The sequence below is a fragment of the Leptinotarsa decemlineata genome, unplaced genomic scaffold (assembly GCF_025532065.1).
Source record: "Leptinotarsa decemlineata unplaced genomic scaffold, Ldec_3_MD MMD2_tig00026374_RagTag_RagTag, whole genome shotgun sequence".
In the NCBI taxonomy this organism is placed as follows: Eukaryota; Metazoa; Arthropoda; class Insecta; order Coleoptera; family Chrysomelidae; genus Leptinotarsa; species Leptinotarsa decemlineata.
The window spans coordinates 695,859-713,323 of NW_027412710.1; the positions used below are offsets into that span (position 1 = coordinate 695,859).

Below are 17,465 nucleotides of genomic sequence, written 5' to 3' on the forward strand. Positions count from 1 at the left end.
AATGCGTTTGTTAATTAACAATCGTTTTTTGCAACTAAATATTGCAATTAAGGAACCGTTTTTTTTTAAATCATAAATTCTATTGTTCTTTAAGGTTTTTATTCTTTTTTTAATTGTTTATTAAAAAAAAATTGTTATTAACAAATTATTTTTGTTTCAATAATTTATTCTATAATGAAAGTAACTATGTGTTTTTTTTAATATCACAATATTAAAAGTTTTATAAAAAATAGAATGAATTGAAAAAAAACCCATAGTTACTTTTATTATCTGTTTAAAATCTGTTTAAAATCTGTTTTTCCGTTAACCAGCTGTCGCACCCCTACGAACGACAACCCTCAGAAGTCGAAACTTGTGCGAGCTAATGATTAACGAGGTCTTACCTTTTAACGTGTGATTCCTAACACGTGATAGAACAAAGTATTGAAAATAAAAATAAAAAAAAAATAATTTGTTCATAACAAGTTTTTTTTAAACAATTAAAAAAAGAATAAAAAAAAGTTTCTTCAAAACCTTAAAGAACAATAGAATTTATGATTGAAAAAAAAACGGTTCCTTAATTTTAATATTTAGTTGCAAAAAACGATTGTTAATTAACAAACGCATTTTTCACTCAATTGTTTATAACTTTTGTAATTTTTATCGGCGCTTTTTCGGACCTTTCCTTAAACTTTCTAGGCAAAAATACGAATCGAATTGGTCGTAATTTTTGGACAGGGCTGAAAAATGTTACAAAAAAAAAGTACATGTGAACTAGACTATAAATGTTGTTATTATCGCCTGTTGAATATCTGTAGAAGTCTCTCTGGGGCTTGAGTCACTCCGTTGTGCTCCGTCTTCAGTGTGCTGAGCTTAACGAAGGCGTTTCTTTATGGCTCTGGCACCGAATCGGCTCTAACTGAACCGGAGACCCTCTTGGTTGGCGATTCCAGCCAGTTCCACGCTTCTTTAAAGCATGTTAAGCTAATGAAGGGAGAGCAGAAACACCCGTTTCTTGTCGATCCAATCATCATATTGTGTAAGAAGCCCGCCAAGTCTACGTCGAAACAATCGACGGTCGGAGACCGGACGAATCCGAATTCTCACCCATTTCCATTTCCTTATTAAAAATTCAGGAAAACCTGAATTTTTAATAAACTAAATTACCTGAGCGTATGTCCCACAGTGCCCACTCTACCACGCTGACGACCCGGGTTCAAATATCATATCGATAAACTTTTTTCAATTAGGACCCCGTGACAAGGGGGCCCGAGGGGCTGAGTCTCAAGGAGGCCAAGGAAAGGAGTACTAAGGAGGCCAAAGAAAGGAGTATACTCCGATACTCATTCCATCCTGCGTCGATGACGTCACACGTTTCCCCCACTCCCGTCTGAACCAAAAATTGCAAAAAGATTAGCTCCATAAGAAAATACCTGGGATTTTGGGCTCGTACCTACATTGTTCATCTACTAATGGGGAACCTTTTGAGTCCTTTGCTAGCTGAATTTGTTTTCATGGATAACATCAGAGCCGTCTTTAACCTATTGGGATGCCCTGGGCATAACAGATGGTTCAACTAGACAAATATCTCATTACTTGAAAGCAAACTAAGAGATCAGATTTGTTGCAAAATAATTGAGGATCTAAAAGGTATTTGTTTGTTGTCAGATGCACTGTTCTCAATTAAAATTACGTCATAACGCAGCACCGCTTAATAATTTTTGAAAACATAAATTTAGTTATCCTGGAATAAATGACGTGTAGCAGAATTTATTTACTGCACCTCTTGGAAATATGGAGTTTGTCGATATGTGATTTCTTTTAAAGATTAAAAGCAGAAAAACAGCGTACCCACCATAGCAATAAAAAACGAATTCTCTGTATGTACAAACGTCAGTAGTTAATATTGATTATGGTTTAAAGTAAGGTGTTGGTGTTAAAAACTGTCACAGCGCGTTTTTATTGATTTTGAAATGTTATTGAAGTTATTTTGGTAAGGTAAATTATAGTAAGGTAAATTATACGAATGCGGAAATGGCGCAAATGCATTACGTATATGGCCTTGCCGATGGTAATGCAACAGAAGCTAGGCGCATTTATCAGGAAAGATATCCTAATCGTGCCTTACCAGATAGCCGAACCTTTTCAAATATTACTCGTCGACTTGGGGAAACTGGTAGTTTCAAGAAAGGGACTCCGGAAGGTAGACCTCGTGTAGTAAGAACTCCTGAAATTGAGGAAGCGGTGCTGCAAGAAATTGAGGAACATCCTGAGACGAGTACGAGAAAGATCGCTAGAACTCTGGATATTTGTCATCAAATTGTTTGGCGTATTTTGGTTGATTTTTTGTTATACCCATACCATATTTCAAGAGTGCAGGCATTACTCCCCAGAGATTTTCCATAGCGTGTGAACTTCAGTCAGTGGTATCTACAAAGTATTGCACTAAATCCGCAGTTTGAGACACAAATTTTGTTCACATTCGAAGCAAATTTTTCTCGGAATGCCATTTAAAATTTCCATAACAATCATGTGTGGGCTGAAGAAAATCCCCATGCAATAACCGAAACCCATTTCCAACACCAATTTTTGGTTAATGTATGGGCAGGAATTATAGGTGATCATCTAATAGGCCCATTTTTTCTACCAGGACGCCTTGATGGTCGTTCTTATTTACACTTTCTCGAAGAAGACTTACCTGGGTTATTGGAAGATGTGCCACTTGCGTTAAGGAATCGAATATGTTACATGCACGATGGCGCCCCTGCTCATTTCAGTGTAATTGTCCGAAACCGTTTAAATACAGTTTATCCTAATCGTTGGATAGGTCGCGGAGGACCTCAGCAATGGCCAGCAAGATCCCCCGATCTCAACAGTTTAGATTTTTTTTATGGGGTCACCTTAAAACTCTTGTGTATAAAACTCCCGTTAATACTTTAGAAGATTTAAGAGAGCGAATAGTTGCCTCATGTGAAACTATACGAAATACGCCGGGAATATTTGAACGGGTGCGTAATTCCATGCGTAGAAGGGCGGAAGCATACATACTAAGTGCAGGTGGCCACTTCCAACAATTTTTATTATCAGTTTTGGTATTATTACTAATTAACAAATTTGTGCTATTCGTTTGAACTTACTGTCACAAAATAAAATAAAACTCGTTTTTGTGAAAAATTTATTTTTTTGCAGATTATGTTTTCAAATATTATTAGGGAATTGCTAATGCGTTATGAAGCAATTTTCAGATTCTCATTCATTTTAGAATTGATCTAATTTCTTAATTTGCTTTCTGTCGATTTTTATTTTTTTGAGTGAAAATCATGCGTCGGATAAAGAAATACCAGGAGATCAAATTTTCTCAAAAATTAATGAGGATTTTAAAAATGATTTTATTTTGAAAAGAAAGCATTGGCGTAGTACTTTTTCCCCAAAAATATTCAATGCGAAACTCGTAGGGATGCCACTGTTTGAAAGAATACAAATTTGTGTACATCAAAAAATGCGCCTTGAGACATGGAACATATGTACCAAATATGCCAAAGACGCCTACAAAATTATCTCAGTTATTATTAAAAAACTGATTATTTTTGAAAACTTTGCCACCCTGTATCTCAAAAGTTAAGTCGTTTAGGACATACGTCCATAGGAAGTTTTTTTCTTAAAATGGGTCTAAGAATTACCTCCTTAAATATTAGCATGTGTTTAAGGAACACCCTGTATACAGGCCAAACTGGTAGAAATTTTGATACATGTCATTTCGGATAAAAAATCATTAATGTACGACAGTGATGTCACGTGCAGTACAATTGTACTGAATCTAGTACAATCGAACTAAATGCAGTACGGCAGTACCTCTTTCGCCATTTTAGTACAATTTTGCTTTCTTTTTCTAAAAAATAAAATTTTTATTCGACATTTGACAGATAGACAATAGTCTCGAGTTATGAATTAATATGCAGATGATGTATCGCAGTCCAGCATACGTATATTATATCGCTGTATTTCATTCTGTCGATACTTTGTCAAACGCACGATCTCGATAACAGTCCCCATGGGCCATGACCCATGAACATAATAAAATGATGTTTTGTTGACACTGTCAACAGTGTCAAATGTCAACTTGACAGTGTTGAGTGTTGACGTTGACACTGTGACGCAATTATTTTATTGTTTTTTATATTAAGGAGAAACCAAAACGAATTCCAAGATTTTTGTTCCACAAAAAATCATGAAATTTTATATTTCAGTACCACAAGATGGCTGTCCAGAGGAGTGAGTAGTAATGAAAATATGAATCCACAAGTCATCAATTTTTTTCAGATGGTAGTTGATCGTATTTTGGAGCAATGGAGATCCCTCACACTATATTTCCAGCATAGAATCATAGATCACAAAGATTTGATAGCTAGGGCCATTTACAATGCATTGAAAAATCCAATTTTCAAAATGTATTTGAGTTTCCTGTCATATGTGCTAAAATTAATATCAAAATTAAATCTGAATTTACAGAGTGAACAGCCAAAAGTCCCAGAAATGTTGGATAATTTAACAACTTTTTATAAATGCTTACTGAATTGTTTTATAAAGAAAACAGTAATTAAAGAGAAGAAACTCAATGAAATTGTACCCAATAATCCAAATATTTTTTTACCTTTAGAAGAACTGTATTTAGGTGCTAAGGTTGATGTCATCGAAAAAGATCCTAATCTAAATATTCCACCTACAGAATTGCACAATTTTAAGTTAAGGTGTCTGGACTTTTTGATTAAAGTTTCAATACAAATTAGACGAAGATTCAATTTTGAAGACCCTCACTTGATGTTTGCTAGCAATTTCATTCCTAATAAAATTATAAATGGATCTAAGCGGTCTATTACAGAATGGTATCACTTATTTCCATATTTGAAATTGGATTTGGAAACTGTTAATACAGAATGGCAAATAATGTGTGAAATGGCAAACTCCTTTAACGAATCAGATGTGACCTCATTTTGGCGACAAATAGTTAAAACCAAAAATGAATTAGCACAGCCAACGTTTCCGAATCTAATGGTGATTGTTAAAATAGTTCTCTGCCTGCCACACTTATCAGCAGCAGCTGAAAGGGTGTTCTCGAGCCTTAACTCAATTAAAAATAGGGTAAGGAATAGATTGAAAATATCCACCTGCAACAGTATATTGCATGTAAAACAAAGTGTTTACTTTGCAAAATCTGTCCCAAAGTGGGAACTTAAATATTTTAAAGGACAAAATTTAATTAATGATACTGAAGTTGATGACTTATCCAATTTATGAGATACGAGTCCTAATGTGAGAATTATCATTTAATCCTGTGATAAGTTTAGTGAAAGGAAAGTTCCTAATAATTTAATTTAGTAGATTCGGAGAGTTAATTTTAGTTACAGTTAAACTGTCAAATTGAAGAAGTACTATTTTGTTCAAATTTAATTTGTTTCAATAAATATTAAAAGAGTTTTTGTCTTTCATTCACTTTTGCCTGGCATAATTTGTGCAATATCTCCATTTTATTTTTTGATTCTGGTTCTGGATGCCTTATTTTCAGATCATGTAAAAAATAAATTATGCAAGAAAAAGGACGATTTGAAAAAAATGTTATGTACATGTTTTGATATGAAAATTCCACCCACCCCTGTATTATGATTCATATATTCATAATATGATCATAGATTCACAGAACACTTATATTATTATGATGTTCCATGATATTACATAGTGCAGTACAATTAAACGTAATTTAGTACAATTTTCATTTTTGTATTGGCACAATTTTTCGTTCCCGAAAAACATCACTGATGTACGAACATCTTCAAAATTCGAAACATAAAATAGATAAAGATAATTTAAAGATCCTTCACACATGCGAAAAAGGGAAAATGATGAATCTGTTGGAATCTATGGAAATAAACAGGTCAAAGAAAAATCCCAATTTTATTGTACTCAACGAACAACTTGATCTAAATAATAGTCCTCTCCTGAATCTATAATCGAGTTCCCAAAACCTACATTATATCGAAAGCTTTGTTTTATGTTCATGGATATTGCAGGTATACAAAGTGTAGGTACCAAATTATTTATGATAGGATAGGCAACTTAGGTATAAATTAGTCAGATTTAAATCCGCCCCGCTAGTCGCCGTAAGGCGACTACGATAAGTATAACTAATCAGATTCTCTTTCAGCAAGTTCACCGCAGAACAAATCGACCGCGATTCTAGAATCCTCAGACTCGCTGAGGAACGCGCGTCATAACAACAATAGCCGCCGGTTAGTTTTTGGGGGCCCCCATGCAAAAATTCAGTTAGGAATACCGCGACAAAAACACGAAGTCAGATAGGGAAATAAAAGCACCTAAAGGCTGGTTTCCAACCAAAAGAGGTTAGATATCAATCTTGCTGAAGTGCCTAGCAGTTGGATTGAGGACCGTTTCCTTAAGAAACGGGGGTGGAAGGAAAGGGTCGCCAGGTCCAAATCTGCGGAAGCGATTCCGTAAGGAGGGAGCTTGCGACCTGGGCACACAACCCGGGAGGGGGCATGGGGGGGTAATCAGTTAGTTTTGAAAATGGTGTAATAGTGGAAACTAGTCAACAATAAAGAAATATCATGGAAAATAGACAAAAGTGTGTTTTTGTAGTGTATCCTCAGTAAACATGAATTTCCACAAAATAAACAAGTCGTCAATCAAAGAACAACAATCAAACAGGAAAACAACTTATTTTATCATGAACTTTTGGGAAAATGAAACCAATACAGAAACTCAAAGCTATATGACGAACTCTTTGTTGAATGCACATAAGTTGTCGGTCCAGACAATTTCTGTGGCAATTTTCTAGCATTATTTTTTTGTTTGAAATGGTCGATATCTGTACTTGGTTGAAAAAACTTTATCCTTTATGTATCCCCAGACAAAAAAATTACAGGAGTGAGATATGGGGATCGAGCTGGCCAGATAATTGGTAAATTCCAATCAATTTTCTTGAAAATATTGCATCTAAATGTTACCTTACCAACTATTGCTGCATTATGGAGAGGAGCGCCGTCCTGTTGAAAATATTGTATTTCATGGCGGATATTCAGTGGCAATTTATTTAAGTAGCCATCGGATTCATTGAATAGAAAGTGAAGATACATTTCACAATTCAAATGATCGACTTCCCTATTTCTACGTCTTAATCACTTCGCAAATCGTACTCTCCTACCGTAATCCCTTTCACTGAGGTGATGAAATTTTCGTATCCTGTAGCATTTATATTTGTTCTTTTTCAAAATAGTTCTAGTGGATTTCACAGAAAATCCCCCCATTTTGCGAGCAATTTCTCGTCAAGAACAATCTTGATTAGCATAATTTTTGTAACTGGCTAATCCCAAATTAGAAAAAAAGATGTTTTCACTGTGTAAATTTTTATGTGGTAATATTTGCTTACCCATAACATTTATTTCACTCCTCACACTTCCAGTAACCCCACATTTTCTTATTTTCTTTCTGTCAAATGCACCGTGGTCCCTTAAATTTTCGTTTCTTTCTAATCGTCTCAACATTTGGATGTTCGGAATACGACGATTCGGATATAATAATAAAAATAATGATAATAACTTTATTCGTCTTTTTGATCATATACATGATATGAGACATGTCGTAAATAAAAATATGAAAATTATATAAAACAATAATAACGGTTCACAGTATAACATAGATCGGTTACTTGAAACAGGTACTTAACTATATACATATTTGAAAAATAACACAAACACACATACACACATATATGTATACACATACATAAATATACATAAAGTAAATTTATCTTTAACTAGGATGAAAGAAATGCAGTGACAGCAATAATCATGATAATAGTGTATCCCGTTCTAAGAATTCTTCTACGCTATAATATCCCTTATAGCTCCTTTACTTGTTTTTAAATGGTATAATATGCAAATCTTTAATATCTTGAGGCAACGTATCGAATAATATTATGCCATTATATACAAGTGATTCCTTGAATGTCGATGTTTTATGTTTTGGGATAGTTAATAAATGTCTATTTCGTGTTGCATAGTTATGAACTATTGATTCATCTCTCAGATTGGATACATTATTTTTCACATGGAGCAGAGCTTTATATATATATATATATATATATATATATATATATATATATATATATATATATATATATATATAGATACAAGGTGACGTTAGCATCTTGTTCTTGCAGAAAGCAGGTCTACAGCTATCCCTGGGTGCAATATTGAAGATAGTTCTAATTATTCTTTTTTGAACAATAAAAACACGTTTTGCCCCTACACAAGAACCCCACATTGATACATTTTGAGCCATATGTGAATACGCCAATGAATAGTAAACAGTCCTGATACCATCTAAACTAAGCACGTCTTTGATCTGTCGTATTGCAAATAACGCTTGATTCAATTTTTTGCAGACATAATCGATATGGGGCTCCCAAGACAAGGTTTTATCATAAACATACCAAGGAGTTTGGCTGTTTCCGAGAGTTGGATGTTGTTGAGTTTCACTGTTTTCCTTAACGCGAAGCTTAAATGTACTGTTTTACTTTCGTTCAGTTTTAGTTGATTTCTATCACACCAAGAAATCATGTCATCCATGACTGAATTAATGTTGTTTCCTAGCTCCTCCGCAGTATTTCCGGAAACTGTTATGGTAGTGTCATCTGCGAGTAGGATAATGAAACCTTGTTTCATATACTTCGGAAGATCATTTATATAGATAGAGAAAAGCAGTGGGCCTAAAATGGACCCTGTGGTACCCCATGGATAATATCTTGAATATCAGATACACAGTCACTACCATTTTCCTATCTTCCATAAAAGATTTTATCCATTCCAGAAGGAACCCTCTAATGCCAATTTTATATAACTTACTAACCATTATGTCACTATTTACTGAATCAAACGCCTTAGCCAAGTCAAATAATATTGAAACTACGTACTTCTCCGTACAGCTGTTTCTATTTGATTTGCGTAATATCCTGTTTTTAACTTCTTTAATCTATTTGTATATTCTCTTTTTTCCCTTTTTGATTTCCTTTATTTTGCTGATGGCAGTTTCTGCGTTGGTCTTGTTCGCCATTTTGTCGTATTGGACTGTCGCATTTCAATGAAAATTTGATTTATTTTTCACAAGCGAGATGTTCCAATGATGAATGATTTTCCTGCTCTAATTGTCTCTCCGGATTGTACCTGGTTATGAGGATACTGTAAATATCGTCATTCACTTCTCCAACTATCATTCTTTTGTGCAATTCTCTAAACTGACTGCTTTCATTCTTAACTTCTCTCGTTACCCTACTTTTTTTTACTTTCTGTTTTTGTTTTACATTTATCCTATTTTTAGGACATGACACGTCAAGACACCACGTCAATTTCTTCATAAAAGCCTCAAATGCATTATTTGTAGTAAGTCCACTTACACATAGCTCAACATACACATTCCTTGCCAAATAAGGATTTCTACGGAAGCATAGAAGGGCCAAAGATTATTTGTTTATTTGATCCACCATAATTTCGACTTAAAAGCCGAAATTTCGACTTTTATCTCGTAATTTCGACTTTTATCTCATAATTTCGACTTTTATCTGGTAATTTCGACTTTTATCTCATAATTTCGTTTTTTATCTGGTAATTTCGACTTTTATCTCGTAATTTCGACTTTTATCTCATAATTTCGTTTTTTATCTGGTAATTTCGACTTTTATCTCGTAATTTCGACTTTTATCTCACAATTTCGACTTTTATCTCGTAATTTCGACTTCCATCTCGTAATTTCAACTTGAAAGTCATGATTTTGACTCAAAAGTAGAAATATGGTTCCTTGAGCGACCCTCAAGCGACCCTAAGGTTAGAGAAAATTATCAACTCAGAATCAATACTTTCAACAATAATCATTTCGAACTGATGTTGAAACAAGAACAAATATTTCAGTTGAATATACATTTTTGAAGATGCTCGAGTCAATGATATTTCATTAAATTTTACCACACTATTATTTCTCATTTTCACACTTGGAAAAATTTGTAATTTTGAGAGTAATTGAAGGATATTTCTTAAAAGGAGGATGTCCCAGAACTTTACGAACCGATATGGGCACTGAAAATGAAGTAATGGAGAGGATACAAAAAGCCTTTCATGAAGTATTTACTGAATCAACAAATCAACCATGTTGTTTTCTATGGAAAATGCATGCACAATCAAAGGATAGAATCTAGGTGGTCTATATTACGTAAACATAATGCACAATACTGTGCATTATGCACTGCTGAATTTATTTCAAACCCTAATAGAAGACAATTTATTTGATGCATCATTTTCGGACAAGTCTCTAGTTCAATTTTGTTCCATATCATTAGTACAAGTGAGAGATGAGTTGTTGTTAATGAATGTTTAATTATAATTTTTATTTCAGAGTGATCTTGACCAAGTATGTTTTGAATGGAATATTCATAGAATACGGAAAACAAGAAATGCTATTGCTCCAGCAGGGAGAACAAGCATATTGTATGCGATGCCTTCCCTTTATGGAGTTACAGATCACCTCATCAAGCTACCATCATTCGCTTCTAAACATTTTTCGTGGAGTGTACATATCCCCGGACAGCCTGTGATGAAGATTTTTGGAAATTATGTTCAATTTTCATGAAAAAAATAATTACACGAGGTCCCTAGATCCTTATGCCACAATCGATTTATACATTAACCTGAGAAGTGAGTTAATTATGTTATTTGAATAAATTTTAGATTGATAATTATGCATTGATATTATTCAGTACATTTTTGAAAAAGTGAATGCTTTCCGTACGAGTAGGAGAAAGTCGACTTTGGCCAAAATATTAGTTTCTCATCATAGTAAATCAATCTGATCAGTAATATCCTCACTTCATTATCAAAACTTATCTAAAATTCAGTTTTTCACTACAACTGACGAAATTTCTGGTAGAAATTTATTAACATTTTGAAAGAATACTCTACACATTCATATCTTAAACGTCATGTAGAAACACAGTTTGCAACGGCAACCAAATAATACTTTTGGTATGTTCTTCGAAGAGATACAATGTTCATTTCTTGGGTATTTTGGGTTTTCTCTCGTCGTTTCGAAAAAGCGTGGAGATCTAATGACGCAAAAAAATTAACTGGAGCAGAATGGTTCCCGAAGGTTCAATCAAAAAATGAGTAGGCTTCGAATATTCAATAAAATCGGTTTCTGTCATATTTCTTCGTAAAAAACATACCACTATGAGAAGATTGGAGCACTGTCGAAATGATTTGAAAAGAATGTCCAAATTTCGAGAGAAAAGTTGAAATTACGAGATAAAAGTCAAAATTACGAGATAAAAATCGAAATTACGAGATAAAAGTCGAAATTACGAGATAAAAGTCGAAATTACGAGATAAAAGTCGAAATTTCGACTTTTAAGTCGAAATTATGAGATAAAAGTCGAAATTATGAGATAAAAGTCGAAATTAGGAGATAAAAGTCAAAATTACGAGATAAAAGTCGAAATTTCAACTTTTAAGTCGAAATTATTGTTGATCAAATAAATAAATAATCTGTGGCCCTTCTACGTTTTCGTAGATTTCTATTTGAATTTGCGTAACTAAATAGCATATCAGTCCTTTCATCATTTGAATACATCTTTGATATGTTCATTGACGTCTGACAGTTCTCAACAGATTTCAACAACGCATTCATTTTTCCTGCCATAGAAACCAAGCAAAGCCTACGCGTTTAAGATGGTTAATGAATTGAGATGCTATTTGATAGTACCAAATTATACAACACTCAAATTTTGACCAATTGATTAGTGAGAAATAAGCCTTGTAAAAAGGATTACGGTAATAAAAAAATTTACAGAACTAAAAAGTACCAAATTTCATTTAGGGTACCTACTTGTCGAATTCATTTACATAATTCACAATTGTTGTCACTGATGTCATAAAAAACAGAATTTTTGGTTTTCCCCGTATAACTCGAGAAGGGCGAGAGTCCCCGTAAATTTTCTTCGACAATTGTATTGTTCCCGATGACAGTTTTGTCCCATTTAATCGTCTTAGTATCTGTTACGGTTTAGAATAAGACAGGCATGCAATCAAAGCGTTTAAACACTGCTCAACATAACAAATATTCATATAAACTGCTCAAAAAAATACAGTCGATGAAAACCATGTTGGGCACCTAAGAAAATTGTACAAATGATAATTTTGCATTTGTGTAATATTCAAGTAACCCAGATCATTTCGACAATGATGAACTATGTTTCAAGTAGATTTTAAAAATTCATGGGATCGGATGTGACAAAATATACTTTAATTTCAACAAGAAAAAAGACAAGATGAAGAACGAGTTTTGTTATTCATGAACCATGGTACTGTGCAAGAGCTCTCTAGGAGGAATAACGAGTCCCTGTGTGTATACAACCGTGATAGCATGGTCTGCACTGATGAGGAACACTTCAAAACGGTTCGCAGTTGGTTCCTTGTTCGAATCAGGCGAAGTCCCACTATTTGTCCTAGAGAGCTCTTGCAAAGTTGTTTCTTCAAAGTGAGAATCTTTGCAATTATGTCTGAGGCGACTTGGATTCCGAAAGGTTAACAGTCGTAAGGTATTTTTGATAGTCAAATTTACATTATATAAGAAGTTGCTGACTAATAGGACATGTTTCATTTAGAATAACTGTTTTTAATCGACACAGCAACTTTTCGGGGTTGATTAGACATCTAGACTTGTATAGATTCAAATATCAACATTTGTCAATATATGTCGAGTTATTAGCTAAAGAAGTAGTTGTTTTCTGTCGGAAAATATATATAATGGTATAGTCAAAATGCATTTGGACTTGTCAGTGATTTTATTATCAATTTTTACTTGGATAAAAGCTGGAAGCAGCAAAACAACCTATTATCTTACAGTGTAAATAATTCATAACTTCCGACTCCGAAAACTCTCACATACATTTATAGTTAGTACATACATACAAAAAAATTATTTTTGTATGATTGAACACTACATACTTAATTACTTTTTTACTTCTTCAAGTCCTGAATAGTAACTACATAATTCAGAAAGAATAGGCTCTACAGATTCCTTAATCTTGAGTGATGAATTCGATTAGGAATATTTTTAATAATTGGTCCTTAATATAATCGAATCGGCAAACTCGTCCGCCATCTTGAATTCTCCAATCAATAAATGAATATGCTATATTTGGCCCCAAAAATCACTACAAAGAAATTTCGCATGGATTCGTACCATGGTTCATGAATAACAAAACACGTTCTTTATCTTGTCTTTTTTCTTGTTGAAATGAAAATATATTTTGTCACATTCGAATATGAACATCTGCCGATTCCATGAATTTTTAAAATCTACTTGAAACTTAGTTCATCATTGCCCAAATGATCTGGGTTACTTCAATATTACACAAATGCAAAATTATCATTTGTACAATTTTCTCAGGTGCCCAACATGGTTTTCATAGACTGTTTTTTTTTGAGCAGTTTATATGAATAGTTGTTATGTTGAGCAGTGTATACACGCTTTGGTTGAGATTGTAGTAGGGAGAAATGCCATTAGTGTCAAATACGTCATCATTATAAAAAATGAAACTCCTGGACACCGACATCAAAGGGACCGACGCTGAGTGAAACTACTGTATACAGAAATACTGTGGTAATGTTATCACATGATAAAAGAAGCATTACCCTTCTATTCGAACTAATGAAACTTGTGATAACCAAAATGTTCATCCTAAACAAACAGGAGTGAGAGAAGACATACGAAATTATGTTGGAGAATCCGGTCACTTTCACGTTGGACATAATATTTATGATTTATGACATTATTACTTTAGTCAATAATTGCAGTTTTTCTATTTTCTTTGTAAGACACATCAAGAGACTCAGACATATAATTGAAATTATCTTTGATTAATGGTTTATTGAGAATTCTTTTCAATTTCAAATGGGTTTTGTTAGGAAAATCTAATTGTGCAATTATTTCACAGATCTAGAACAGTCACCATACTAGGAACCGTGAACTTGGAGTTAACTTTAATGTTTCATTTATTACTCATTAATTTTCCATGTAATACCTCTCTAATAGTTATTGTTCAAGTTCACGCATGAAGGTAAAAAAATTATACATTCTCAGAACACTTGCATAGATATGAATGTGTATAAATGTTCATAAATTTTGCACCGTGTGAAAGTATATCGAAGCCGACCGTAACCTTAACATTATTCAACTTTCTCCAACATTATGCAATAATTCGGTATCACTTCCTATATAATGTACTAACCGCGTCTAAATATCATTATGCGACTTTGTTGACAATAGATTTGCAATAAGATTTTTCCAGTAATTTCTTCATTGATGAATAATATGATAATGAAATAATAATGGTTTTTGGATAATCATCACTATAATTTGTCTAACTTTGGCTAGTTTGTTTTAAATTCTCGAAAGTTTGATTGAATCATAATTGAAACTGTCTACCATTTGTTGCAAGTATAATAAACTTTCCAATTTCATCAATGTGTATTGAAAAATAGTAAATTCTCAACCTTTTATTCAATGAGCTATGAAGAAAATAAAATCTACCTATATTGTGAACTGAGGAGATATTTCTTAATCTTTTAGCCAATGAGCTATGAAGAAAATAAAATACCTATATTGTGAACTGAGGAGATATTTTAAAAAGTTTGTTGCTCAGTAGCTGCAAAACTGAGTGAAGATTTCGAAATTCATGAAGACGTGAAATGCGTGGTGAAAAGTGGAAGTACAAGACTACAGATATATTGCGATCGTTCGAAAACTGAACAGTGTTCATCATAGAATCGATAATTTGCTTTGAAACATCTAAAAACCAACCGAATGAAGTAAACGAATGAAAAAAAATTCATGGACCGATCTTTCTTTTCTTCAGATAAATGTTCAAAATTACTGGTAATATTGAAATTATAGTTTTATTCGTTGAGGTCACAGATACGAACTCAAAGGTTTTCGTTGACCTTGCTGGAAAACAATATTACAACAAAAATAGTGAGACTCATAACTTCAAAATCTCCGGAAGACCTCCATAAGAGTGTGAAAGTCTTGGGGTAACATATTAATTGTTTTTATGACAGTTTAATGAATTTTATTCATATTTTGATTAATACTGAAATATTTACCTTTCATATACAGTTGTTTCATATTTTTGTGGTTATTTCTATTATGGCTTCATCATTCTTATACTTCGTTTTCATATATTTAAATGAGTTTCCAGTAATAATATTCTTTATAGTACAAAACGCGGAAGGATATTCGGTGTTTCATACCAACTCAGTATTGAAAACATTTGAAACATGTGCTGCGGTTTCGTGAACTGTTAAGTGAACATTTCACAATGAAGTGTTATTCAAATATGTTATCATGGATATTAATGAAGTATCGGCCGATATCATCATATCAACTAACATATTCAATAAAAATATCCTAAAATTAAGAAGAATGTGTTGAATTTTTGTACAAAATAACATTCATTCCTGGGTAACAATTTGATAACTTCATTGAAATATGTATTTCAAATTATCGATTTCAGACCAGGAGCCCGTGACAGAAATTTTGACCCCATTTTTACCGTCTGCCTCTTATCAGAGGACATATTTACAGCCACAAGCAACAGTATTATGCGTTAAACGATTTTTTTTCCCATGTTACACATGCTTAAACATTAACTCTAGTTTGCATAAAAAAAGAGCTTCTTTGACCAACATTTCACCGTCTGCCATTCATGCGACCGGAAGGCTAGGTTACGCAACCGACAAAAAAATAATTGGCAGACGGCTACATGGTGTTCCAGCTAAAGCATGAATTTTTGATTTGACCAAAAAAATGGTTAAGTAAAATCAATTTTCTACCGTCTGTCAAGCACAGCGTACACTAACAGTAGCATGAAATTAACGAATTTTCACAGGCAGACGGTTTGCCGGTGTATTAATAATTTACAGGCATTAGTTAATTAACAATTTTTTTTACCGTCTGGCTCTTGAATGTAATGAAGTTCCATAATCAAAATGTCTTGCGACAACTGTTGGCAGATAAATTGGCAATGTTTTAAGTACAGGCAGACGCGAATGAACTTGCAAAAAAATGTATAACTTTCACCAATATTTTACCGTCTGCCATTGTTTCCTTGCAATATATATGATTATTAAGTAAACTAATTGTCAATTGGCAGACGAATTAACCGTGTTAATACAACTGAAAAAAAAATTAATTTGCAATAAAAAAACCTAATAACTTTGATCAACGTTTTACCTCCTGACATTTGTTTCCTTGCAATATATAATTATTGAATAGACGAACTGTCAATTGGCAGACGAATAGACCTTGTTTAGACGAGAGTGGTAGACAATTTTTTATGACACAACTGTCACTGTTTCTTCATAAGGGCAAATTCAGTAGGATCAACAACAAAAAATAAGGTAGCAATCTAATAATCAATTTCCGTGATACAGTTCAAAGGATGTGAAAAAAATGCAAAATTATCTAAACGATACGTGAACATATGCCACTACATTTATTTATTTTCGATTGATTACGTAAGGTAGTATTTTCGATATTTTCATGCTGGATTTTCATTTCATTGAGTTCTCATGCGTATCAGGTCCTTCGAACCAGTTAAATGTTTACTGTCCATTATCATTGTGACACCAGCCATAATTTAATGGGTCTAATTGAGATGGAATTTTTTCAAAAGAATAGATCCACATGTTTGATATATATGCTGTTGAAAAAAACTAATCGATACAGTTTATTGTATGATTTTCTGTATTGATTAGTTTTTAATATGGATTTTCAAGTATCGGTCAGTTCGATTAAAATATATGCTGTTCTTTGAATTTGTTGCTGTAACTCTCTGGCATATGGTGGTAGATAGGATGCGTCAAACGATGTAACTTGTGTTTAAAAAGACTCCATGTCATCTATCACTCCGTAATGTCTTTCAAATATCCAAACTCTCGCTTCAGTCTTGATACTTTGGATAACTTATTTTTGGTTGTTCCATACATACGGCACACAAATTCTTCGATTATATTGGTGCAGTGTCGGCAACCAAAGAAGGATTCGCCAAGTCTGCAAAAGCTTTTTAAAACTTTTCGTTGCCCATTAAAATCGGCAAAGGTTTTTTTTATTTTTTTTTATAAAAAGCTGGTGTAAAATAACAGCCGGTTAAGGCATAGAATGCAGGTAAACCATTGTGGCATTTATGAATCTGCAATTGTTTCCAAAACCAAATTGTGAAGTAACATTGACACTTGTGTCATCACAAATTGTCTACCACTCTCATCTAAACACGGTCGATTCTTCTGCCAATTGACAGTTTGTCTACCTGATAATTATACAGGGTGTCCCTGGACTTCCTCTTTTCCTCTCGGGAATGTATAGAT

At 33.3% G+C, this 17,465-nt stretch overlaps 2 protein-coding genes across 8 annotated transcripts in view; one reads left to right on the forward strand and one right to left on the reverse strand.

Moving 5' to 3' along the window:
• Positions 1-17,465, forward strand: part of lili (LMBR1-like protein lilipod) — a 70,148-nt gene that overhangs the window by 43,599 nt on the left and 9,084 nt on the right. Inside the window, exons 10-11 of one of the 5 annotated variants that reach the window (XM_074185440.1) lie at positions 4,227-4,251; positions 4,300-4,606. The exons of 3 other annotated variants lie outside the window; for them this stretch is intronic. In XM_074185440.1, the coding sequence (XP_074041541.1) occupies positions 4,227-4,251; positions 4,300-4,310 (36 nt within the window). In that variant the 3' untranslated portion in view covers positions 4,311-4,606. Of the gene's footprint in view, positions 1-4,226; positions 4,252-4,299; positions 4,607-10,437; positions 10,687-17,465 lie in introns of those variants that run through there. One more of the 5 variants, XM_074185439.1, reaches the window with a different exon arrangement.
• LOC111504936 (uncharacterized) overlaps positions 1-17,465 on the reverse strand; it is a 42,628-nt gene that overhangs the window by 4,854 nt on the left and 20,309 nt on the right. The window lies entirely within an intron of this gene.